The sequence below is a fragment of the Physeter macrocephalus genome, chromosome 4 (assembly GCF_002837175.3).
Source record: "Physeter macrocephalus isolate SW-GA chromosome 4, ASM283717v5, whole genome shotgun sequence".
NCBI lineage: Eukaryota > Metazoa > Chordata > Mammalia > Artiodactyla > Physeteridae > Physeter > Physeter macrocephalus.
Window position 1 is genome coordinate 108,032,382 of NC_041217.1, and position 27,565 is coordinate 108,059,946.

The window sequence follows — 27,565 nt, forward strand, 5'->3', positions numbered from 1 at the left end:
GTGGGAGTGTTTCCTTAATTTCACTTTCAGATTTTTCATCATTAGTGTATAGGAACACCAGAGATTTCTGTGCATTAATTTTGTATCCTGCTACTTTACCAAATTCATTGATTACCTCTAGTAGTTTTCTGGTAGCAACTTTTGGATTCTCTATGCATAGTATCGTGTCATCTGCAAAGAGTGACAGCTTTACTTCTTCTTTTCTGATTTGGATTCCTTTTATTTCTTTTTCTTCTCTGATTGCTGTAGCTAAAACTTCCAAAACTATGTTGAATAACAGTGGTGAGAGTGGGTAACCTTGTCTTGTTCCTGATCTTAGTGGAAATGGTTTCAGTTTTTCACCATTGAGGACGATTTTGGCTGTGGGTTTGTCATATATGGCAATTATGTTGAGGAAGTTTCCCTCTGTGCCTACTTTCTGCAGGGTTTTTATCATAAATGGGTGTTGAATTTTGTCAAAAGCTTTCTCTGCATCTATTGAGATGATCATATAGTTGTTCTTCTTCAGTTTGTTATATGGTGTATCAAGTTGTTTGATTTGTGTATATTGAAGAATCCTTGCATTCCCAGAATACACCTCACTTGATCATGGTGTATGATCCTTTTAATGTGCTGTTGGATTCTGTTTGCTAGTATTTTGTTGAGGATTTTTGCATCTATGTTCATCAGTGATATTGGCCTGTAGTTTTCTTTCTTTGTGACGTCTTTGTCTGGTTTTGGTATCAGGGTGATGGTGGCCTCATAGAATGAGTTTGGGAGTGTTCCTCCCTCTGCTATCTTTTGGAAGAGTTTGAGAAGGATAGGTGTTAGCTCTTCTCTAAATGTTTGATAGAATTCGCCTGTGAAGCCATCTGGTCCTGGGCTTTTGTTTGTTGGAAGATTTTAAATCACAGTTTTAATTTCAGTGCTTGTGATTGGTCTGTTCATATTTTCTATTTCTTCCTGGTTCAGTCTCAGCAGGTTGTCCATTTCTAAGAATTTGTCCATTTCTTCCAGGTTGTCCATTTTATTGGCATAGAGTTGCTTGTAGTAATCTCTCATGATCCTTTGTATTTCTGCAGTGTCAGTTGTTACTTCTCTTTTTTCGCTTCTAATTCTACTGATTTGAGTCTTCTTCCTTTTTTTCTCGATGATTCTAACTAATGGTTTATCAATTTTGTTTATCTTCTCAAAGAACCAGCTTATAGTTTTATTGATCTTTGCTATCGTTTCCTTCATTTCTTTTTCATTTATTTCTGATATGATCTTTATGATTTCTTTCCTTCTGTTAACTCTGGGGTTTCTTTGTTCTTCTTTCTCTAATTGCTTTAGGTGCAAGACTAGGTTGTTTATTTGAGATGTTTCCTATTTCTTAAGGTAGGATTGTATTGCTATAAGCTTCCCTCTTAGAACTGCTTTGGCTGCATCCCATAGGTTATGGGTTGTCGTGTCGCCATTTTCATTTGTTTCTAGATATTTTTTGATTTCTTCAGTGATCACTTGGTTATGAAGTAGTGTATTGTTTAGCCTCCATGTGTTTGTATTTTTTACAGATCTTTTCCTGTAATTGATATCTAGTCTCATAGCGTTGTGGTCAGAAAAGATACTTGATATGATTTCAATTTTCTTAAATTTGCCAAGGCTAGATTTGTGACCCAATATATGATCTATCCTGGAGAATGTTCCATGAGCACTTGAGAAAAATGTGTATTCTGTTGTTTTTGGATGGAATGTCCTATAAGTATCAATTAAGTCCATCTTGTGTAATGTATCATTTAAAGCTTGTGTTTCCTTATTTATTTTCATTTTGGATGATCTGTCCATTGGTGAAAGTGGGGTGTTAAAGTCCCTTACTATGATTGTGTTACTGTCGATTTCCCCTTTTATGGCTGTTAGTATTTGCCTTATGTATTGAGGTGCTCCTATGTTGGGTGCATAAATATTTACAATTGTTATATCTTCTTCATGGATCGATCCCTTGGTCATTATGTAGTGTCCTTCTTTGTCTTTTGTATTAGTTTTTATTTTGAAGTCTATTTTGTCTGATATGAGAATTGCTACTCCAGCTTTCTTCTGATTTCCATTTGCATGTAATATCTTTTTCCATCCCCTCACTTTCAGTCTGTATGTGTCCCTAGGTCTGAAGTGGGTCTCTTGTAGACAGCATATATACGAGTCTTGTTTTTGTATCCATTCAGCCAGTCTGTGTCTTTTGGTGGAAGCATTTATTCCATTTACAGTTAAGGTAATTACCAATATGTATGTTCCTGTTACCATTTTCTTAATTGTTTTTCTTTAGTTCTTCTAGGTCCTTGTTAAATGTTTCTTGCATTTTCTCTATTCTATTTCCAAGATTTTGGATCATCTTTACTATCATTATTCTGAATTCTTTTTCAGGTAGACTGCCTATTTCCTCTTCATTTGTTCGGTCTGGTGGGTTTTTACCTTGCTCCTTCGTCTGCTGTGTGTTTTTCTGTCTTCTCATTTTGCTTATCTTAGTGTTTGGCATCTCCTTTTCGCAGGCTGCAGGTTCGTAGTTCCCATTTTTTTTGGTGTTGTCCCCAGTGGCTAATGTTGGTTCAGTGGGTTGTGTAGGCTTCCTGGTGCAGGGGACTAGTGCCTGTGTTCTGGTGGATGAGGCTGGATCTTGTCTTTCTGGTGGGCAGGTCCACGTCTGGTGGTGGGTTTTGGGGTGTCTGTGGCCTTATTGTGATTTTAGGCAGCCTGTTTGCTAATGCATGGGGCTGTGTTCCTGTCTTGCTAGTTGTTTGGCATAGGGTGTCCAGCACTGTAGCCTGCTGGTCGTTGAGTGAAGGTGGGTCTTGGTGTTGAGATGGAGATCGCTGGGAGATTTTCACCGTTTCATATTACGTGGAGCTGGGAGGTCTCTTGTGGACCATTGTGCTGAATTTGGCTCTCCCACCTCAGAGGCACAGCACCGACTCCTGGCTGGAGCACCAAGAGCCTTTCATCAACACAGCTCAGAGTAAAGGAGTAAAAATAGAAAGAAAGAGAGAAAGAGAGAGAGAGAGAAAGGAAAGAAGGAAAGAAGGAAGGAAGAAAGAAAGGAAGGAAGGAAGAAAGAAAAAATAAAGATAAAATAAAATAAAGTTATTAAAATAAAAAATAATTATTAAGAAAACAATTTTTTAAAGTAAGAAAAAAAAAACCGATGGACAGAACCCTAGGACAAATGGTGAAAGCAAAGCTATACAGACAAAATCTCACACAGAAGCATACACATACACACTCACAAAAAGAGGAAAAGGGGAAAATTAATATATCTTGCTCCTAAAGTCCACCTCCTCAATTTGGGATGATTCGTTGTCTGTTCAGTAATTCCATAGATGCAGCGTACATCAAGTTGATTGTGGAGATTTAATCCTCTGCTTCTGAGGCTGCTGGGAGAAATTTCCCTTTCTCTTCTTTGTTCGCACAGCTCCTGGGGTTCAGCTTTGGATTTGGCCCCGCCTCTGCGTGTAGGTCTCATGAGGGCATCAGTTCTTCGCTCAGACAGGACGGGGTTAAAGGAGCAGCTGATTCAGGGGCTCTGGCTCACTCAGGCCAGGGGGAGGGAGGGGTACGGATGCGGGGCGAGCCTGCAGCGACAGAGGCCAGTGTGACGTTGCACCAGCCTGATGTGCGCCGTGCATTCTCCCAGGGAAGTTGTCCCTGGATCACGGGACCTTGGCCGTGGCGGGCTGCATAGGCTCCCAGGAGGGGAGGTGTGGATAGTGACCTGTGCTCGCACACAGGCTTCTTGGTGGCGCAGTAGCAGCCTTAGCGTCCCATGTCCGTCTCTGGTGTCTGCGCTGATAGCCGTGGCTCGCTCCTGTCTCTGGAGCTCCTTTAAGCAGCGCTCTTAATCCCCTCTCCTCATGCACCAGGAAACAAAGAAGGAAGAAAAAGTCTCTTGCCTCTTAGGCAGGTCCAGACCTTTTCCCGGACTCCCTCCCGGCTAGCTGTGGTGCACTAGCCCCATTCAGTCTGTGTTCACGTGCCAACCCCAGTCCTCTCCCTGCCATCCGACCAAAGCCCGAGCCTCAGCTCCCAGCCCCCGCCCGCCCCGGTGTGTGAGCAGACAAGCCTCTCGGGCTGGTGAGTGCAGGTCCTCACCGATCCTCCGTGCAGGGATCTCTCCGCTTTGCCCTCCGCACCCCTGTGGCTGCTCTCTCCTCCGTGGCTGCGAAGCTTCCCCCCTCCGCCACCCGCAGTCTCCGCCCGCAAAGGGGCTTCCTAGTGTGTGGAAACCTTTCCTCCTTCACAGCTCCCTCCCACTGGTGCAGGTCCCGTCCCTATTTTTTTGTCCCTGCTTTTTCTTCTTTCTTTTGCCCTACCCAGGTACGTGGGGGGTTTTTTGCATTTTGGGAGGTTTGAGGCCTTCTGCCAGCGTTCAGTAGGTGTTCTATAGGAGCTGTTGCGCATGTAGATGTATTTCTGATGTATTTGTGGAGAAGAAGGTGATCTCCGCGTCTTACTCTTCCGCCATCTTCTCAAATCCCCCGGCCTTGTTTTCTTTATGTTTAGAGATGTTTGACTATCATTTGCTCATTTTCCCTTTGTTTGCAGAAGATCTTTGAAGTCTTAATTTAAAAAATCCTTCTAAAAAGGATTTATATTTGTGTCTTTCAGATATCTGGGTGCACTACTGGTCTGAGACCACATATTTTTTCTTAATTCAAATAGATTTCCTTCATGTGATGGTTATTGTATTAACCAACAGCTTTTGTCTTTTGTCTTATTCCATCAGAGATGTTAAAACAGTCTCAGAGAAAAAACTTGCTTGACCTAGCTTGGGCAAGATCCCAACAACCAAGCCAAGCAACTATGGCCAAGGATTGGGGTAATACGTTTCAGGACTCAAGATCGATCAATCAGTGGTTATGAGATGGCTGGTAGCTTCTAAGGGAGCAACATGTATAAAATGATGGGTGAACAAACAAATAAATAGATTTCTGCTACATATGCTCTCTTTCCTATGATGTCCAAAAATTTGTACTACTTGGCTAACAGTGGCCTAACACACACCTATTTTATTGTTCTAGTAGTTTTAGAAACTTAAACTTGTGATTTAAACATTCTGAAAAACTTAGAAGGATGAAATTGAGCAGCTTACTAAACTTCTTTGGGCTTCTGCATCTTGAGAGTGAAAGTGTTAGAACCAATGAAGATCCCAGTATGAAAGCATTATTATTTTAGGAGTTACATATTCACTAATCAATGAATAAGAATTCACTCAATAGCCATGCATTTAACAGACGTTTGTGAATTCCTACTATGTGCAATACATTACACTAGGTATGATGAGAATGATTTTAATCAATTCTTTGTCAGGAAATTAATCTTTTCCCTTGAAATCTTGCTTATACTTCTAAAATGCATACTAAGTTTTATTAATATTGTAGCAAAGGCAAACTTTAGTACAATTCTGATTTTTAAAAATTCTTAAATTTTAAATTAGTGCTGTAATGTTTTTCTATACAAATATTGTGCAATATTGAATTTTGAGGAAGAATCAACAGAAATGATGAAGGAAACTGTGATATTGTTAGACTTTGGAATCACAAAACATTAAATAATTGTGTTTACATAGTAAAGAATTTGTTTTTATGCCATGTAAGATCCTATAAGATTCCAGGGGGACTAACCTCACTCAAAAGCAGTTTACAATTTTTACATTTAGTAAAGAGTTTGACAAATTTTTCAGTTTTATATCCATATCTGATTACTGTTGTCAGATATGCTGTGACTACTGGAATCATTTTTTAAAAAAAAACAAAACAGCAACTAGACCTAGAACCCAGTGCTTGCCTGTTAATTACTGTTATCTGGCAAGATTTATGTAACTTTCTTAGTCATAAGGTTAATGAACTTTGATTTAGAACTGGGTGACTTGGCAAACTTCCTGTAAAGATATAATAATACTTGGACTGTTAAGTGTAAATAAAGGCCTGAATGAATGTAAATTTACCATATTCACCTACACTAAACAACCTCTTATTCACCATATTTTTGAATATGAAGGTATGTAGAGAGGAGAACAAATTTTATATAATATTTTGTTAGCATGATTTATAACTGTTAAATATTTAAATATATGGTATTTGTTCCATACTGTACCATTAGTACATAGATGTTAGGGACAAGCCCCTTGGCCTTATTTTCTGCCGTGATCTCTCCACTTTCTGCTGTAGTCCTTTATGGTTGCTTCCTGTTCCCCAGCATGCCCAGCTCTTTTTGTATACTGGAGTCTTTGCCCTTGTTGTTTCCCCTTCCTGGAATGCCTTTTCTTTTTTGCTGCCTGGTAGAATCTCTCCCATGCTTCAAAACTCAATTCAAATGTTTCTTCTCTTGGGAGCCTACCGGATCAGTTGATCTTTTCCTCTTCTGTGATCCCACAGACACTTCTAATTATATAGATTATGTCACCTACAACAGTGAGATTTTGAAAACAAGCTCTGATTATGTTACTCCCATTTACTTTATTATAAAGTCCAAAATCCTTAGTGAGACTTGTAAGGCCCCCACCCCATTAAAATCCACATAACTTAATTCTTCAGCCGCATTTCCCACTCTGATCAGACTAGTCTGCCTGAGAATCTCCTCCCCAACTTTTTGCACATGTTGTTCTCTTTGCCTTGGACATTATTTTCTACCCTCTTGGTGAATCTCTACTCACCTCTTAAGTTTTAGCTAAAATTTTACTTTCTTGGAGAGACTTTCCACGACCCTTAGATTAGGTTAGTTCTCCATGATTTAAGTACCCAAAGCACTCTATACACTAAAATGGTGTATCTGATGCTGTCTTTTCCATTAGATTTCATGAGTATGCTTGCCTTGTTCACAGTTACATTTCTGTTAATCAAGCATGTGTCAGGTACTTCAAAGGCATTTGCTAAATATTTTTTTTGGTTAAATGAATGCAAGGATAAATTCAAGCCTTCATTTTGAGAGAAACCTTCTCACTCACCTCACTCTTTCTGTCTATATAATGCCAGACATGGAGTGGGCACTCAGTGATATCATTATATTTCATTTTCATAAACATGTTTTCTTTATTTATAACTTATTTGCAATGGAATGCTCAGAATTTTTCAGGTAAAGTTATTCCAATTATATCCTTTCAAGTACTTGAATATTTTCTATAAATACCTTGTTGAATATTCAGAAATTTTTTCAGACCTCCTGGTGAATCCTCAAACACGTTTGTTATTTCCTCCTACTGTGCCTGATCTACAAAATTTGGAGACTTCTCCCCATCTAGGCCTCTATTTAGGTGATCTCATCCAGTCTTGTTGGCTGATGACTCTCAGACTTGATGAGTATGTACTGGAAATTCCAGATTGATATGACCTAATTATCTTCTTGACATCTTTATTGGAATGGCTATTAAGTATCTTAAACCTGACATGTCCTAAACAGAGTTTAAGTATTTTTTATTTCTTGACAATAACACATTCTTATTCTCTTAGAAAGACATGGATGATCTTTGGTCACAATAAACAGTAACAGCTGATCAGATGTTATACCCATCCCAGTGGATCAGTGACAGCTTCCTACTAGGACTAACACCTTTAAAAGCCAGCCAACCAGCAACAGCCTAACTTCAGTGACCATACTCTGGGCTATAGGTCAGTTAATCCCTAAATGCTCCCACTTGTGATATTCCACCATTTCCTGAACTACTTTCTCTTGTAACCCCAAATGATAGTGGTTTGTTTTCTTCAGAGGCTTCACCTGGAAACAAAACTCTTTTTTGCTTAACACACACAAGAGTCCAATTTTGCTTTCACTTGCTTAATGGAGGCCTCTTCAATTTACACCCTTCGATCATGATACTTTCCCAGTTTTCTTCATCCCATTATGGCATCATCATCTTTGATTCTTCTCTTTAGCTTGCATAGCACATCTTACATATCAGTAACTTCTGGCAACTGTACCTTCAAAATTTGTTCTGAATCTATCCAGTAGAGCATAATGGTTAAGTGTATGAATTGAAGCCAGACTACCAGCTTTTCTACTTACTACACAAGTCACTTGAGCTTTTTGTACTTTAACATTATAACAGTACCTAATAACAGTACCTACTTCATATGATTAGTGGGAGGATGAAATGAACCAATGCACACAAAGTACAGAGAACAGTGCCTGGCACATAATAAATGTCATATACACATTAACTATTATCATTGTGATTACCACACTCATCCAAGCTACTATTATCTCTGCAATAACCTCTTAATTAGTGTACCTGCTTCCATCATTGTCTGGCCAAAATCCAATTTCCTCGTAGTAACTAGAATGATCTGTTTATAAAATCAACTTTATTAAAGTATAATTGACATATAAAAATGTATCCATTTTCAGCATACATTTCTGTAAATTTTGAAAACTTATACACCCATGTAACTATAATCACAGTCAAGGTATAGAACATTTCCATTATGTCAAATAGTTCCCTAGTATCCCCTTTTAGTCAGTTCTCCTTTCCCAACCCCAGCCCTGGGCAACCACTAATCTAATTTCTGCCAGTGTATTAGTTTTTTATACTTACTAGAATTTCATAAATGGAATTGTACATTATGTTTTTTGGTGTTTTGTTTTTGGTGTCTGGTTCCTTTCAGTCAGCATGTTTTTGAGATTCATCCATATTGTTGCATATTGTTCACTACTATTTATTGTTGAATAGAATTTCACTGGATGAATAACCTATAATTCACTTATCCATTTACCAGTAGAAGAACATTTATTTTTTCCTCCTACTTTTTGGTTATTATGAATAAGACTGCAATAAACATTTGTGTAAACTCTGAGTGGACAATAAAAAATTGTTTAAAGTTTTTGACTTTTATTAATAACACATTTTTAACAAGTCTTTTAGTGCACATGTGCACATATTATTTTGGGGTATATAATTAGGAGTGGCATTTCTGGGTCATTGGGTATACATATGTTCAACTAGAGTAGATAATGCTCAAAGGTTTTTTGAAGTTTATTGCCCATATTTGATGAAAGGTATGAATCTACATATCCAAGAAGATCAAACCTTAAATAGAATAAATTCAGAGATTTATGCTGAGAAACATACAAGAAATTTTTCAATAAGATTAAGAGCTGATTTCTCATCAGAAACCACAAAAGCCAGAAGGCAGTGGGATGATTTAACCAAAATGATGAAAGAAGAAAACCTGATGATTAAGAATTCTATATAGCAGCAGTCCCCAACCTTTCTGGCACCAGGGACTCGTTTTGTGGAAGACAAGTTTTGCACAGACAGGGGGAGGGGATGGTTCAGGCGGTAATGTGAGCAATGGTTCAGGCTGTAATGCAGGCGAGGGGGTGTGGCAGATGAAGCTTTGCTTGCTTGCCTCCTGCTGTGCAGCCCAGTTCCTAACAGAACGAGGACCAGTACCAGTCCATGGCCCAGGGGTTGGGGACCCCTGCTATATAGGGCAAAAGTATCCTGAGGAAGTGGAAACAACCCAAATGTCCATCAAATGATGAATAGATAAACAAAATGTGATTTAGCCACACAATGGAATATTATTTAGCCATGAAAGTAATGAAGTACTGTTATATGCTATAACATAAATGAACCTTAAAACCATTATGCCAAGTTAAAGAATCTAGACACAAAGGCCATGTATTTTATGATTCCATTTATATGAAATGTCTAGCATAAGTAAATCCATGGTGACAGAAAGTAGCCTAGTCATTACCAGGGCCTTAGGGGAGGGGAGAAGAAATAGGAAGTGATTACTTAATGGGTATAGGATTTCTTTCTGGGGTGATGAAATGTTCTAGTGTTAGATAATGATGATGGTTGCACAACATTGTGAATGTACTAAAAGACACTGAATTGGATTAGTTGCATTCTACATTATAAAAAATCAATTGAAAAGAATATGTCTTCAGTGGTAGGATTTTTAAGACCATGGCACCTGGAGTTAACTCTAGCAACAAAGTTTTTCTAATCTCAAATATTACCACATGGCTGCCTACTTAATGTATAGTTAAGGCTTTACACTTTAAAATATTTAAACTGGTAAATTTATATTATGTGAATTTTAACTCAAATTTTAAAATTAATGATAGTATTCAATTATAAATTAAAGAATAAAATAAATATTTCTGAGTCCATGTGATATGAATAAAGATAGGGGGAAAGGAGAAAGGAGAAATCTTATTTAAAGCATTGCAATGAATAAATATAGAAAGAATGAAAAAATGGAAATCACCATTAGAACATCATGGTAATATTGTTGCAGGCAAACCTGTCTTTTCATGTGCTTATTTACCACCTGTATATCTTCTTTGGTGATCTATTTCTGAATAGATCTGTTCAGATTCTGTTGCTCACTTTTTACTGAGTTGTTTATATTTTTAATGTTGAGTTACAAGTTCTTTATTGGATATGTTAAAATATTTTTTCCCCAGGGTGTCTTTTGCAGAGCAAAATTTTTCATTTTTTAAAAGTCGAGTATCAAATTTTTTTAATAGATCATGCTTTTGGTTCATATCTAAAAACTCATCTCCAAACCAAAAGCATATAGATTTTCTAATTGCTTTTCTTCTAGAAATTTTATAATTTTATGTTTTATATTTAGATCTATGATCCATTTTTGAGAATTTTTGTGTAAGGTCTTAGATATGTATTACAAATATTATTACTTTTTTTGCCTATGGACGTCCAATTTTTTCAACATTATTTGTTGAATTGATACTTTCTCCTTTAAATTGCCTTTGCATTTTTTGTCAAAAATCAGTTGACTGTATTTGTGTAGGTCTATTTCTGGACTCTTTATTCTGTTACACTTATCTTTGTGTCTATCTTTTTGCCAATACCACACACCCCTTTGATTACTGTAGTTTGATTGATTGGTTGACTGTGGATCAATTCCTTTTCTCCCTGTAGCTTTATTGAGGCATGATTGGCAAACAGAGTTGTAAGATATTCATTTATTCATTAAAAAAATCTAAAATCTAAATGTATTGTATATATAAATTTAAATTGTGTAATTTAATATATATATGTTAATTAGATATATTTATATATTGTAACCTGATTGCCATTGTACCAATAATTAGCACCTCTATCATGTTATATAATTATTCTTTGTCTTTAGTAGTTGGAATAATTAAATTCTAGCCTCTTAGCAAGTTTGATGATTATAATACATTATTCACTATACTGCATATTAGATCTCTGGGGTTTATTTACTACTTGTTGTAAGTTTGTACCCTTAAACATCTCTCCTGTCCCCCTAACCCCCATCCCCTAATAACTACAATTTTATTCTCTGTTTTTACAGTTTTGGCTTGTTGAAATTCCACATATAAGTGATATCATACAGTACTTGTCATTCTCTGATTTATCTCACTTAGCATAATATTCTCATGGTCCATCCATGTTGTTATAAATGACAAGATAGTTCTATTTTTAGTTTTTTGAGGAAATTCCCTTTTCTCCACAACCTTGCCAACAGTTATTATTTGTATACTTTTTGCTGATAGTCATTCTGACAGATGTGAGGTGATATCTCATAGTGGTTTTGATTTGCATTTTTCCAATGATTAGCAGTGTTGGTCATCTTTTCATGTGCCTGTTGACCACTTGTATATATTCTTTGGAAAACATGTCTATTCAGGTTTTATGCCCATTTTTAAATTGGATTGTTTGTCTTTTTGATATTGAGTTGTAGAGCTGTTTATATATTTTGATTATTAACTCCTCATTGGTCATATCACTTGCAGATATTTTCTCTCATTCAGTAGGTTGTCTTTTCATTTGGTCAGGAGTTTCTTTTGCTATGCAAAAGCTTTTAAGCTTAGTTAGGTCCCATTTGTTTACTTTTGCTTTTGTTGCTTTTTTTAGGAGACAGATCTAAAAAACAATAATTGCTGCAATTTTTGTCAAAGAGTGTTCTGCCCCTATTCTCTTCTAGGAGTTTCATGGTTTCAGGCTTTATTACATTCAGATCATTAATCCATTTTGAGTTTATTTTTGGATATGATGTTCTAATCTCATTCTTTTACAGGTAGCGGTCCAGTTTTCCCAGCACCACTTATTGAAGAGGTCGTCTTTTCTCCGCTGTATGTTCTTGTCTCCTTTGCCATAGATTAATTGACCGTAAGTTTGTGGGTTTATTTTTGGGCTCTCTATTATGTTCCACTGATCTATGTGTCTGTTTTTGTGCAATACCATTCTGTTTTTTTTTGTTTGTTTATTTGTTTTGCGGTACGTGGGCCTCTCACTGTTGTGGCCTCTCCCATTGCGGAGCACAGGCTCCGGACACACAGGCTCAGCAGCCATGGCTCATGGGCCCAGCTGCTCTGCAGCATGTGGGATCCTCCCAGACTGGGGCACGAACCTGTGTCCCCTGCATCGGCAGGCGGACTCTCAACCACTGTGCCACCAGGGAAACCCCCATTCTGTTTTGATTACTGTAGCTTTGTAGTATAATCAGAAGTAAGGAAGCATGATACCTCCAGCTTTGTTCTCTTTTCTCAAGATTTCTTTGGCATTTCAGGGTCTTTTGTGTTTCCATATAAATTTTCGGATTATTTGTTCTAGTTCTGTGAAAAATATCTTGGGTATTTTGATAGGGATTGCATTAAACCTGTAGATGCTTTGAGTAGTATGGATATTTTAACAATGCTAATACTTCCAATCCATGAACACAGGATATCATCTTCAATTTCCTTCATCAGTGTTTAATAGTTTTCAGAGTATTAGTCTTTCACCTCCTTGATTAAATTTACTTTTAAATATTCTGTTCTTTAAAAAAAATTTTATTGAAGTATAGTTGATTTACAATGTTGTATTTCTATTCTTCTTGATGCAATTTTAAATGGGATTTTGTTTTTTTTTTTGCTTTCTTTATCTAAGGATAATTTTCTTTATTTCTTCTTCAGATGTTTCATTCTTAGTGTATAGAAATGCAACTGATTTCTGTATGTTGATTTTGTATCCTGCAACTTGACTGAAATTTTTTATTAGTGCCAACAATTTTTGGTTGAGTCTTTGGGATTTTCTATGTACAGAATCATATCATCTGCAAATAACAACAGTTTTACTTCTTTCTTCCTGATTTTGATACATTTTATTTCTTTTGTCAAATTGCTCTAGCTAAGACTTCCAGTAAAATATTGAATAGGAGTGGGCATCCTTGTTTTGTTCTTGATCTTATAGGAAAAGCTTCCCATTTTTCTCTACTGAGTACAAATATTAGGTGTAGGTTTCTCATACATGGTCTTATTATATTGAGGTATGTTCCTTCTATACTCAGTCTGCCGAGGGTTTTTATCATGAAAAATGTTGTATTTTGTCAAATGCTTTTTCTGCATCTATTGAGATAATCATGTGATTTTTATCTTTCATTTTACCAGTGTGATATATTACATTTATTGATTAATGTGTGTGAAACCATCCTTGTATACCAGGGATAAACGTCACTTTGTCGTGATTTATAATCCTTTTTATGTGTTCTTGAATTGGGTTTGCTAATATTTTAGGAATTTTTGCAATCTATATTAATCAGGGATATCGGTCTGTAGTTGTCATTTCTTGTGGTGTCCTTATCTGTCTTTGGTGTCAGCATAATGCTGGCCTCATAGAGTGAGTTTGGAAGTATTCCCTCTTCCTCAATTTCTTGGAAGAGTTTGAGAAGGATTGGTGTTAATTCTTCTTTGAATGTTTGGAAGAATTAATCAGTGAAGCCATCTGGTCCTGGAGTTTTCTGTGTTGGGAGGTTGATTACTGACTTAACCTCTTTACTAATTATCATTCTGTTCAAATTTTCTATTTCTTCCTGATTCAGTCTTGGCAAGTTATCTGCTTTTAGAATTTTATCTAATTTGTTGGCATATAATTGTTCATAATAGTATCTTTGAGCCTATGAATTTCTATAGTATCAGTTTTCATGTTTTCTTTTTCATTTCTAATTTTATATGTGTTTTCTCTCTCTTTTTTTCTCAGTCTAGCTAAAGGTTTGTCAATTTTGTTTATCTTTTTGAAGAACAAGCTCTTGGTTTTATTAATCCTTTCTATTGTTTTACTGGTCTCTATTTCATTTACTTCCATTCTGATCTTTATGACTTCCTTTTTTTCTGCTAATGTTGGGCTTAATTTGTTCTTCTTTTTCTTGTTCCTTGAAGTGTAAAGTTAGGTTGTTTATTTGAGATCTTTCTAATTCTTAATATTGTATGTATTTATTGCTATAAACTTTCCTTTCAGAATTGCTTTTGCTGCATCTCATAATTTTGATATGTTTTATTTCCATTTTCCCTTGTTTTGAGATAATTTTTTATTTCTCTGTTGATTTCTTCTTTTACCCATTGGTTGTTCAGAAGGGTATTGTTTAATTTCTACATATTTGTGGGTTTTCCAGCTTTCCTCTTGTTGATAACTTCTAGTTTCATACCATTGTGGTCAGAAAATATAGCTGGTATGATTTCAGTCTTAAATTTGCAAAGATTTGTTTTGTGTTCTATCACATGTTCTATCTTGACAATGTTCTGTGTGCACTCAAGCAGAATGTATCAATATATTCTACTGCTGTTGGGAGGAATGTTCTATGTATGTCTGTTAAGTCCATTTGTTCTGGAGTATGGTTCAATTTCAATGTTTCTTTGTTCATTTTCTGTTTGGATGGTCTATTCATTGCTGACAGTGGGGTTTTGAAGTGTCCTACTATTGTATTGTCCTATTATTGTATTGTTGTCTCTTTCTCCCTTTAGATCTGTTAGTATTTTCTTAATATATATTAGTACTCTGATGTTGGGTGCATATATATTTATAATTCTTGTATTTCATGATGTTTTGACCCTTCTATTATTGTATAATGACTTTCTTTGTTTCTTATTACCATTTTTGGCTTGAAGTCTATTTTGTCTGATATAATTTTGGCTATACTCACCTTCTTTTTGTTTGCACTTTTAAAGATATCCTCTTTAATCTCTTCACTTTAAGCCTATATGTATCTTTAGAGCTGAAATGAGTCTCTTGGAGGCAGCATATAGTTGGTCTTATTTTTTTATTCATCCAGCCACTCTGTGCCTTTTGATTGGTGAATTCAATCCACTTATATTTAGAGTGATTATTGATATGTAAGGAGTTACTACTGTGATTATGTTGCTTGCTTCTGATTTTGTAAAATTGTGATATATCATGATGATTTAAAATATGTATGTTTTGTGAAAGAATTCCCCTCATCTAGTTAAACACATCCATTACCTCATATACTTATCTTTTTGTGTGTGAGAAATTTATGTTGTACACTCTTAGCAAATTCCAATTACACAACAGTGTTATTTATTATATTTATCATGTTATACATTAGATCATCAGACCCTATTCATTTTGTAGCTGAAAATTTGTACCCTCCTACCTGCCTCTCCATATTTACCCCAGTTCCCACCCCCCCACCAGCTGCTGGCAACCACTTTTCTACTCTCTGTTTCTATGACTTTGACTTTTAAAAATTTAGGTTCCACATATAAGTAATACCATGCAGTATTTGTCTTTCTCTGTCTGGCTTATTTCACTTAGCATAATGCCCTCAAGGTCCATCTGTGTTGTCACAAATGACAGCACTTCGTCCTTTCTCATGACTGAATAATATTCATTGTATATACCTTCCACATCTTCTTTATCCATTCATCTGTTGACACACACATTGTTTATATATCTTGGTTATTATGAGTAATGCTGCAATGAACATGGCGGTGCATATATCTTTTTGAGTTAATGTTTTCATTTCCTTTGGATAAATGCCCAGAAGTGGAATTGCTGGATCATATGACAATTCTATATTTAATTTTTTGAGGAAACTCCATACTGGTTCCATAGTGTCTGCACCACCCTCAACAGTTCACAAGGGCTCCCTTTTATCCATATCACTGCCAACACTTCTTATGCCTTGTCTTTTTGATGATAGCATTCTAACAGGTATGGGATGTTATCTTATTGTGGTTTTGATTTGCATTTCCTTGGTAGTTAGTGATGTTGAGCACTTTTTCATATACCTGTTGGTCATTCGTATGTCTTCTTTTGAAAATGTCTATTCAGTTCCTCTACTCATTTTTAAATTGAATTTTTTCTATTGAACTATATGACTTATTTATATATTTTGGATGTTAACCCCTTATCAAATATATGATTTACAAATATTTTCTCCCACTCAGTAGTTTGATCTTTCATTTTGCTGATGGTTTCCTTTGCTCTGCAGAGACTTTTTGGTTTGACATAGTTCCACTTGTTTATTTTTGCTTTTGCTGCCTTTGCTTTTGCTGTCAAATCCAAAACATCATTACAAAGACCAATATTAAAGAGCTTACTTCCTATATTTTCTTCTGGTTTTATAGTTTCAGGTCTTAATTTAAGTCTAATTTATTTTGTGTTGATTTTTATGTATGGTGAAAGATAGTCATCCAGTTTCATTCTTTTGCATATGGCTGTCCTGTTTTCCCAACACCATTTATTGAAGAGACTATCCTCTCCCCATTTTATATTCTTGGCCTCTTTGTCATAAATTAATTGAACATATATACATGGGTTTATTTGGGGTCCTTCTATTCATTGCTTTGATCTATGTGTCTGTTTTTATGCCAATGCCAAACTGTTTTGATTACTATAGCTTTGAATATAGTTTGAAATAAGAAAGTGTGATGTCTCCAGATTTGTTCTTCTTTCTCAAGATTGCTTTGGTTATTTGGGGTCTTTTTGTGGTTCATACAAATTTTAGAACTCCCCCCGCCATTTCTGGTAAAAAAAAATGCCACTGGAATTTTGATAGGGATTGTACTGAATTGCTTTGGGTAGTATGAACATTTTAACTATATTAATTCTTCCAGTCCATTAGCATGGAATATTTTTCCATTTATTTGTGTCTTCTTCAATTTCATCAATGTCTTATAGTTTTCAGTCTACTGTTGTTTTATATTGTAGTAGGTCTTGAAATCAGACAATGTGAGTCCTCCAACTTTCTTATTTTTCGAAAAAAAAAATTTGGTTACTCTAGTTACTTGCAATTTCCACATAAGTTTTAGGATTGTCTTCTCACTTTCTACCAAAAAACCTGGTGAGATTTTGTCAAACTTACTGGTAATTTTTGGGAAAATTATCATCTTAGCAATATTGAGTCTTCTGGCATAAATATGATTTATTGCTCCATTTATTTAGGTCTTCTCTAACTTCTCGTAGCATGTTTTGTAGTTTGTGGTGTACAAGTTTTTTTTACAGTTGTTATATTATTTCTATATTTCATATTTTGATATTGTTATAAATGGCATTTTAGAAGTTTTTCAATTTTTTTGCTAGTGTATAGAAGTATGATTGATATTTTTGAAAATTGTTATTGTATAATGCAACCTTGCTAAAATCACATATTAGTTTTATAGCTGTTTCGTAGAAGAGGTTGGATTTTCCACATAGATGATCATGTCACTTGCAAACAAGGAGAGTTTTACTTCTTTTCTAGTCTCAATGACTTTTATTTCTTTTCTCAGGTTATTGCACTGCTAGAATCTCCAGAGAAATATTGAGTAGAAGAGGGAAGGTTGATTTGAATTGCCAAATCAGCATTACTATAAGTGAAAATCCATACTGATGTTTTTATAAACCTTCCAGATGATTTTAATATTTACCCAGTATGGAGATATATTAACATACACAAAATTTCATTACTGTTGAGATATACTAAACTGCTTCACTGTCTCCTCATGCACTTGGTTTCAGTTCCTTGGACATGCCAAGTTTATTACCATATTAGAAATAGGGGGCTTCCTTGGTGGCGCAGTGGTTGAGAGTCCGCCTGCCGATGCAGGGGACACGGGTTCGTGCCCCGGTCTGGGAAGATCCCACATGCCACGGAGCAGCTGGGCCCATGAGCCATGGCCACTGAGCCTGCGTGTCCGGAGCCTGTGCTCCGCAAAGGGAGACACCACAACAGTGAGAGGCCCGTGTACCGCAAAAAAAAAGAAATAGGGGTAATGTTTGATATAGGGAACCACAGGATGAGCAGGAATCACGTTCTGTTTCTTGCTTTTGTTTCTCTCATCATGTTAGCATCCATCTTCCAGACTGACTTTCTCCACAAGTCAAGAACCTTGGCTGCTGACAGTTCTAGGCTCATGTCTTTCCAGCTTCACCACCTGAGAAAAAAGAGCTTATTATCACCTACCTCAGCTTAAACAAGCATGGCAAAGGACTCTGGTTGCATTGGCTTAAGCCATGTGCTCACCTTCTGAACCAATCTGTGTGGCCAGGGTGTTAGGACTTTGTGACTGGCATGTCCAGTGTTAGGTGCCATGGCAAGGGAGGAAAGGTCCTAAATCACTCATTTAGGCTACATGTTAGAGTAGGGAATGAGGCAAGGGGAGCAATGGTGCTCCATAAGGAAAGTGAGTGATAACAACATGGCCAAGTCTTAAATCACTGAGAACTTAGGCGTTTCCTTGGTTTATGTCTTATACAGTTCTCAAGAGGTTCTTTCATAATGTTTCATGTATGAGATGTTAATACTTATTATTTTGAGGATATGAAGTAGAATAAGCTCAGAAGAAGCATTATACTGCTCAGCACTCAGTCATGTCCATCCCTGCCAGGCCTTGTCAGCTTAACACACCTTCCTTGGTTGAGCATACTGGCACTGCTGGACCTCTGCTGATGGTCTCTCTTTTAACATCTTTTCTAGGTTTCCCTACCTCATGGAGGGCTAAGAACTTTGCTCCCACACAAGGAACATTTGGAATGTTAGATTCCGGAGGATATACACACAATAGCACTTAATAAATATTTGTCATATTGAATTGAACCTGAAAAAATGAATTTACTAATGTGACGTAGATAATGAAGGAGGGGAATAGGGAGTCCAAGGTAAGCCATAGGGGAGCTTTGCACAGGCAGGTAAGCTTGAACACAGTGATATAAAAATCACTTCAAATAAATAGCTGCTTTACACCTGCATGAACCTGCAAGAGATTTTCTATGACAGCAACCAGATGAAGAGTTTATTAGCATCTCCCCTTCACTGGGCCACATTCTGTTGCCAAGAATGCTGATGAATGCAAATTAAAATGGCAAGATACCACTACATACCCATTAAAATAACTCAGTGAAACAGACAATTTTCTAGGAAAATACAAATTAGCACAATAGAATCAATCATAGGAAACCTGAATAGACCAAGAATTAACTTTTACTCAGTTAATCAATAAGAAAAAGATACTCCACTTGAGAAAATGAGTTAATGACATACTTTTTTGTCAGGTTGACAAAAATTTTAAAAGGACAGTAATATATACTTTTGGTGATAGTTTAGGGAGGCAAATACTGTCATATACAGTTGATAATAAAAAGAGTTGCTAATACTTTCTTGTGAATAAATTGCCAATGTTAATCAAAAAGGGAAAATGGTTTTTTTTGGTCTCTGAAAATTTTCTTTTAGAAATTCTCCTAACCAACTAAAGATGTAAATTAAGATTTTACTATAGGCATGTTAATCATAAAGAATATTATTTTAAAAGAGTGAAAAAATAGAAAGATTCTAGATTTCCTTGTATAAATTTTATTATATGAATATATGATCATTAAAAATGAACTGATATTTCAGTATGTTAATGATAGAGTGTTGAATTTAAAAGCTCTTATTATACTCTAAAGGAATCAACAAAATGCAACTACACATAACAATATAGTTATCACAAAGATATTTCACTAAAAGAAGTCAATCACAAAAAAATATGTATTATATTATTCCACCTATATAAAGTACATAAACAGGTAAAAACAATTTTGCTGTTAGAAATCAAGATAATGTTTAACTTTGGGGGAGATAATGACTGGAGGAGAACAGAAAGGGGTCCCTGGGGATGATAGTAATGTTCTTTTCTGAGTAGTCGTCCTGATTGCATGAGTGTGTTTGTGAAAATTCTTCTAGCAAATGACAGAAGCCAAGGTTTTCATGTACTAAGCTCTAAAGAGGAGCCAGAAAAGATATAAATAAGATATTATGTAACATAAATACTTTAAATAACCCTCCTTGGCCTGATTCTAAATCCTCATACAAAAGGACATTGATAAAATAACCAGTTCATTCTTCTCTTATCTCTTCATTCATTCAACATTTAATTATTGAGAATTTCCTGTGTGCCAAGTCCGCTTCTAGTTAATGAAGTGAGGAAAACCATTAGGTCACTGCTCTCATGGAATTTATATTCCAGCTGGGAAGATAAACAATAAACATTGTAACATTCCATTGAAAATTAATATGTATCTGTGTTAAAAGCTATACAGAGACTAATCCTTTGTCAGTTGCTTCATTTGCAAATATTTTCTCCCATTTTGAGGGTTGTCTTTTCATCTTGATTATGGTTTCCTTTGCTGTGTAAAAGCTTTTAAGTTTCATTATGTCCATTTGTTTATTTTTATTTTTATTTCCATTACTCTAGGAGGTGGGTCAGAAAGGATCTTGCTGTGATTTATGTCATAAAGTGTTCTGTCTACGTTTTCCTCTAAGAGTTTTATAGTGTCTGGCCTTACATTTAGGTCTTTAATCCATTTTGAGTTTATTTTTGTGTATCGTGTTAGGGAGTGTCCTAATTTCATTCTTTTACATGTAGCTGTCCAGTTTTCCCAGCACCACTTATTGAAGAGGCTGTCTTTTCTCCATTGTATGTTCTTGCCTCCTTTGTAAAGCAGCCCATGTAGCTCTTTATCAAAAAAAACAACCCAATCCAAAAATGGGCAGAAGATCTAAATGGACATTTCTCCAAAGAAGACATACAGATAGCCAACAAATACATGAAAAGATGCTCAACATCACTAATCATTAGAGAAATGCAAATCAAAACCATAATGAGGTATCACCTCACACCAGTCAGAATGGCCATCATCAAAAAATCTAGAAACAGCAGAAACCGGTTGGAACCTGCGACGTCTTGTAGTTGTCTGAAGATTCTTCAATCACTCTGTCAAGTGACACAGATGTTTCTCTTTCTTCATATGATGAAGATCAGGGATCTAAACTTATCCGAAAAGCTAGAGAGGCACCATTTGTCCCCACTGGAATGGCAGGTTTTGCAACAATCGTTGCATATAGATTATATAAGTTGAAGAGCAGGGGAAATACTAAAATGTCTGTTCACCTGATCCACATGCGCGTGGCAACCCAAGGCTTTGTTGTGGGAACAATGACTCTTGGTATGGGCTATTCCATGTATCGAGAATTCTGGGCAAAACCTAAACCTTAGAAGAGGAGACGTTGTCTTGGTCTCATTGGTGGTGCTTGCTTTAGTTAGACATCTCATATTGAGGTTATATGTTTATGTTGAAAATAAATTCTTTGAGTCGGACAATAGCATGGTAATTTGAATACTGGCTTCCTTTCTTGCAGGCTTGATTTGCTTGGTGACCAGGTTACTGGTGACTAGTTTACTAGCTAGGTCATTCAGGGGAGTCAGATTAGCACAAAAACATGTCATTTTTAAATGCACTTGATCGTGGTACAATGTCCACCTTCTTAAACTCTTCTGATGAAATTAGTTGTAAAGAGGACAACATGCCAATCCTGATAATGCTCCCAGTTGCTGCAGAATATCATATGCTTTTGATGTAATATAGGAATCCTATTTACCCCAGTTAATTTAACTATTTCTGACTGCCTTGTTGACTGAGTACTGTTTTAAGGGCTGGTTGGCTCTTGAGGAACTCTTTCAGAACAGTGCACAGAATACAGCATTATAAACCTCCTGGCAACTATATGGGTGTTTTTAAACCAAACCTAAAAAGCTGGTAAGAGAGCTGCTTTGAAGTAGTATTTATTTCAGAATCATAGTTGTAAATATGAGAATAACTTAACTGTAGATCCCCATTTAGCTCTTTTGTAATTGCAAAATTATATTTTGTTGCTGTTATATTAGAATAATTTTTGTATCATTTTGAAATAGAAATATGAATTTTAAGTGCTAATGCAAGGGTAAATGAAAAACACTTTTTAAATGTGTGCAGTATGTTTATTTTCTCTGTTAGAATCATAAGTGTTAAACTAAATAAATTGCCTATAATGGAAGTGATTTATGAGCAAGCTGGTTTGGTCAGACATTATAGAAACTTTGGTATACTACAGAATGCTTTGTTGTACTTGTGAAATTCTCTTGTCTAACCTGAATTTACATTCCATGATGATAACATGGTAAATGTAGTGTTATTAAAGTAAGTGAACACATCAAAAAAAAATCTAGAAACAATAAATGCTGGAGAGTGTGTGGAGAAAAGGGAACCCTCCTGCACTGTTGGTGGGAATGTAAATTGATACAGCCACTATGGAGAACAGTATGGAGGGTCCTTAAAAAACTAAAAATAGAACTACCATATGACCCAGCACTGCCACTACTGGGCATATACCCTGAGAAAACCATAATTCAAAAAGATACATGTACCACAGTGTTCATTGCAGCACTATTTACAATAGCCAGGACATGGAAGCAACCTAAATGTCCATCAACAGATGAATGGATAAAGAAGATGTGGCACATATATACAATGGAATATTACTCAGCCATAAAAAGGAACAAAATTGAGTTATTTGTAGTGAGGTGGATGGACCTAGAGTATGCATACGGAGTGAAGTAAGTCAGAAAGAGAAAAACAAATACCGTGTGCTAATGCATATATATGGAATCTAAAAAAGCAGCACTGATGAACCTAGCGGCAGGACAGGAATAAAGACACAGATGTAGAGAATGGACTTGAGGACATGGGGTGGGGGGAGGGGAAGCTGGGATGAAATGACAGAGTAGCACTGACATATATACACTACCAAATGTAAAATGGATGGCTAGTGGGATGCTGCTGCATAGCACAGGCAGATCAGCTCCATGCTTTGTGATGACTTAGAGGGATGGGATAGGGAGGATGGGAGGGAGACTCAATCGGGAGGGGATATGGGGATATGTGTATACATATAGCTGATTCAATTTGTTCTACAGCAGAAACTAACACAACATTGTAAAGCAATTATACTCCAATAAAGATGTGAAAAAAAAGATTTGGTACAAAAATGAAAAAAATAAATTAAAGCTATACAGAGAATTTTAAAACGAAAGATAGGATGGTGACTGAGTTGCTGCTTAGGACTGGGTTGACAGAGATGGCCTAGCCGAAGAGATATTTAAACAGAGATGTGCAAAGAAAGAGTCAGTGATGAAAAATCGGGTATAAGGAACAGCATTTCAAAGAAAAAATGACTTCTGCATTTGACCTCAGGCAGCTGGGTGGGTCAGTGTTGCTGTTTATGTAGGAGTATGGGAAAGGCGGCCAGCTGATATAGGAGAGTAGAGAGGGGCTACATTTCTCAAGTGTGAAATAAGTTTTTAGCTACTTTTGAATGAGTCTGGGCCTTAAAATATTTGAAATTAATTTGAAGGACTAAAGTAAAATCCTGGGCAGGTGTAAACAGGGTCATAGAAGTAGTTGGGGTTGGAGGAAGGTATTAGGCAGAACTATATTTATTTCAACAATTTGAATGAACCTAAATAGAAGATGAAGGCTAGTTGGGAGATTAATTAAGAGAAAATGTTAAGCCAAAGTTTGTTATTCCATTAACAATGAGGATATAATTCAAGATACTTTTATTAGATGGGGTGACTTAGCATTACTGTCCAGAGGTATAACATTGTCTTCCTATAGTGTAAACTTATAGAGTAAGGTGGTTACTGGTTCCTCTTGTACTTTTGTCAGCTCTGGGATTGATTCATTACAACTGATACTCTGGAGAAGACAGATTCCATGCTTTCCTTTAACAAATATTTTCTGAGCATAGTGATAGGTATAGAGGATATAATGTTAATAAGAGATTGTTTTCTGCCCTCAAAAAGATCACCATCTGGAAAGAAATAAGGGAGAAGTAAATTGTCAATTAAGACATAAAATGTTAAGTGTTATTCCAGGGGCGAGAATGAGGTGATGTGAGAGGAATTTAACCCAGTCAGAAGGGGGATTGGAGAAGTTGGGAATGCTTCCCAGGGGAGTGATATCTATTGTAAGACTCGTCAGATGAGCATGAGTCATTCATATGACAGCAGAATGTGGAAGTGGATGGGTGATGGAGAGGGGGATGGAGATGTAGCCTGGGGATACAGAGAATGTGGATGGAGCTCAGTATATACAAGTACCATGTGAGTTGTGAGAACTGTGACTGGAGTGGTAAACCAGAGGTGGAACATGAAAGACATTGTCAGTCATACCATGGGGCTTGAACTTCACACTGAGTACAAAGGAGAGTCGTTAGAAGGTTTTAAATAGGAGAGTAAAAGCATCAGATTGGTACTTTAGAAAGTCTCTGGCTGTATGGTGAAGAATGGTTGAAACAGGGCTGCATTGCTAGCACATATGTTGTGTGAATTAGAAAAACAACTTGTGAATTAGAAAAATGTGTTCCCTCTGGGCAGAGAAATGATCAAATAGTGTCCCTCGACTTTAGTCTTGGGAGCTGAGTTTAGACTGTATTTTACCCCTACTCTCCTTTCCCCTGACAAGGCTGGGTGCTTTCAGGCAGGGAACAACCTACACAATGGTTTACAGTGGCTCTGTTTGCAAAGGGTTATGTAGGAATCCAGGTGAGAAGTGCTGGGGGCATGAACTAAGGAGAGAGACAGGTGGAGGGCTTTTCGAGATATTCAGATTTGACAGGATTTGATGACTGTTTGTAAAAGGGTAAAGAAAGGGAATGGAAAAGTTTCTGTATGTGTATGTGTGTTCAATATTCATTACTTCATCGTTCCCTCTCTCCTCTTTTATTCTCTCTTCCCGGGATGCAGTCCTGTCTCCAAAGAACTCACTGAACAGTTGAAGGGTGTTAGGGAGGCTTATGTCAGATATGTAAAGAAGTAAATGCATTTGGAAGTTAGATTCTATATGAAGAGTGGAGAGTTGGACGCGAAAGAAAGTGCTCTATTCTGCCTGAGAGTGGGGGAGACAGTCAGGAAAGGCAGTAGGGGTGGGATTTTGAAAGGGGGGCATATGGTCAGAAGGCAGAAAAGGGAGCCTGAAGATGGTAGGATTAGAAATGGAGAAGGATGGAAGGGGTATGGTGTTCCTGATAAAGACCCAAAGACATAAAACAGTGTGTACTTTTGGGAAAACTGAAAGTCCTTGACTGATTAGATGTGTGAGAACAGTGAGATGGTACAGTAAGAGATAGGGAAGTGGAGGCAAGGGCCGCATGGTGGCAGGCCTGGCACTCATTCATTTTACATATTTTGGTTCTTTTGTCCTTGGTGCCTAGAAAAAGTGATGTAGAGTCATAGTCTCTGCCTTTGTGGCATTAGTCTTTATTTTTAAAATACTTTAAGAACTATTTTGGTTTTGCACATTACTTTGGGGGAAATGTAGCAGACATATTGGGGACGGTAGAATGAAGACACAGAGTTTATTTTTGTGTATAGTGTTAAAGAATGTTCTAATTTCATTTTTTTACTTGTAGCTGTCCAGTTTTTCCACCATTTATTGATGAGACTGTCTTTCTCCATCGTATAGTCTTGCCTCCTTTGTTATAGATTAATTGACCATAGGTGCGTGGATCTATTTCTGGGTTTTCTATACTGTTCCATTGATCTATATGTGTTTTTGGTTAACACCATACACAAAAACAAACTCAAAATGGATTAAAGACCTAAAAGTAGAACCAGACACTACAAAAATCTTAGAGGAAAACATAGGCAGAATATTCTTTGGCATAAATTGCAGCAATATCTTTTTCGAGCTGTCTCCTAGAGTAATGGAAATTTTTTTTAAAAAAGGGACCTAATTAAACTCAAAAGCTTTTGCACAGTAAAGGAAACCATACACAAAAAAAAGACAACCCACAGAATGGGAGAAAATATTTGCAAACGACGCAGCTGACAATCAGTTAATTCCAAAATTTACCAACAGTTCATGCAGCTCAGTAGCAAAAAAGAACCCAATTTTTAAAATGGGCAGGGCTTCCCTGGTGGTGCAGTGGTTGTGAGTCCACCTGCTGATGCAGGGGACACGGGTTCATGTCCCGGTCCAGGAGGATCCCACATGCCGCGGAGTGGCTGGGCCTGTGAGCCATGGCCGCTGAGCCTGTGTGTCCAGAGCCTGTGCTCCTCAATGGGAGAGGCCACAACAGTGAGAGGCCTGCGTACCACAAAAAAAAAAAAGAAAAGGGCAGAATGGGGGAGACCTTCAAGATGGCGGAGGAGTAAGAGGTGGAGGTCACCTTCCGCCCCACAAATACATCAGAAATACATCTACATGTGGAACAAATCCTACAGAACACCTACTGAACACTGGCAGAAGACCTCAGACTTCCCAAAAAGCAAGAAACTCCCCATGTACCTGGGTAGGGCAAAAGAAAGAAAAACCAGAGACAAAAGAATAGGGACAGGACCTGCACCTCTGGGAGGGAGCTGTGAAGAAGGAAAAGTTTCCACACACTAGGAAGCCCCTTCACAGGTGGATATGGGGGGTGGTGGGGGGGAAACTTCAGAGCCACAGAGGAAAGCACAGCAACAAGGGTGCAGAGGGCAAAGCGGAGAGATTCCCACGCAGAGGATCAGTGCCAACCAGCACTCACCAGCCCAAGAGGCTTGTCTGCTCACCTGCCGTGGCGGCTGGGGGCTGGGAGCTGAGGCTCCAGCTTCGAAGTTTGTATCCCAGGGAGAGGACTGGGGTTGGCTGCGTGAACACAGCCTGAAGGGGGCTAGTGCACCACAGCTAGCTGGGAGGGAGTCCAGGAGCAAGTCTGGACCTGCCTAAGAGGCAAGAGACCATTGTTTCGGGGTGTGCGAGGAGAGGGGATTCAGAGCACCACCCAAACGAGCTCCAGAGACAGGTGCGAGCCACGACTATCAGAGCGGACACCAGAGACGGGCCTGAAAGTCTAAGGCTGCTGCTGCAGCCACCAAGAAGCCTGTGTGCAAGCACAGGTCACTATCCACACTTCCCCTCCCAGGAGCCTGTGCAGCCAGCCACTGCCAGGGCCCTGTGATCCAGGGACAACTTCCCCGGGAGAACACACGGCACGCCTCAGGCTGTTGCAACATCACGAAGGCCTCTGCCGTTGCAGGCTCTCCCCGCATTCGGTACCCCTCCCTTTCCCCAGCCTGAGTGAGCTGGAGCCCCCGAATCAGCTACTACTTTAATTCCGTCCTGTCTGGGTGGGCAACAGGTGGCCTCAGGCGACCTACATGCAAAGGCGAGGCCAAATCCAAAGCTGAACCCCAGGAGCTGTGCAAACAGAGAAGAGAAAGGGAAATTTCCCCCAGTAGTCTCAGGAGCAACGGATTAAAATTCCACAATCAACTTGATGTACACAGCATCTCTGGAATACCTGAATAGACAACGAATCATCCCAGAATTGAGACGGTAGACTTTGGGAGCTACTGTAGATTTGGGGTTTGCTTTCTGCATCTAATTTTGTTTCTGGTTTTATGTTTATCATAGTTTAGTATTTAGAGTTTATTATCATTGGTAGATTATTGATTTGGTTGCTCTCTTTCTCCTTTTTTTTAAATATATATATATATTTTTTCCTTTTTCTCTTTCTGTGAGTGTGTATGT

The 27,565-nt window shown here is 37.4% G+C and overlaps 1 protein-coding gene and 1 long non-coding RNA gene across 2 annotated transcripts in view; both read left to right on the forward strand.

Annotated features, from left to right (window-relative positions):
* Positions 1 to 18,794, forward strand: part of LOC114486220 (uncharacterized) — a 106,539-nt gene extending 87,745 nt beyond the window's left edge. Inside the window, exons 2-3 of the long non-coding RNA XR_003679574.2 lie at positions 12,018 to 12,109; positions 18,047 to 18,794. This is a non-coding gene — a long non-coding RNA (uncharacterized lncRNA). The remainder of the gene's footprint in view (positions 1 to 12,017; positions 12,110 to 18,046) is intronic.
* A 35-nt stretch (positions 18,795 to 18,829) lies between these two features.
* LOC102982809 (HIG1 domain family member 1A, mitochondrial-like) lies at positions 18,830 to 21,845 on the forward strand. Its single transcript, XM_055083904.1, has 2 exons — positions 18,830 to 18,856; positions 20,926 to 21,845. Exons 1-2 carry the CDS (start codon positions 18,830 to 18,832, stop codon positions 21,229 to 21,231), a joined length of 333 nt encoding a protein of 110 aa, XP_054939879.1. The 3' UTR covers positions 21,232 to 21,845.
* Positions 21,846 to 27,565: the final 5,720 nt, after the last annotated feature.

What these genes read in the sequence shown, in the direction of transcription:
- LOC102982809 (XM_055083904.1), top strand. Translation starts at nt 18,830, where the DNA reads ATGAAGGAGGGGAATAGGGAGTCCAAG. An exon ending in AGGGGAATAGGGAGTCCAAG is followed by an intron (nt 18,857 to 20,925) that starts GTAAGCCATAGG and finishes GACGTCTTGTAG; the next exon opens with TTGTCTGAAGATTCTTCAAT.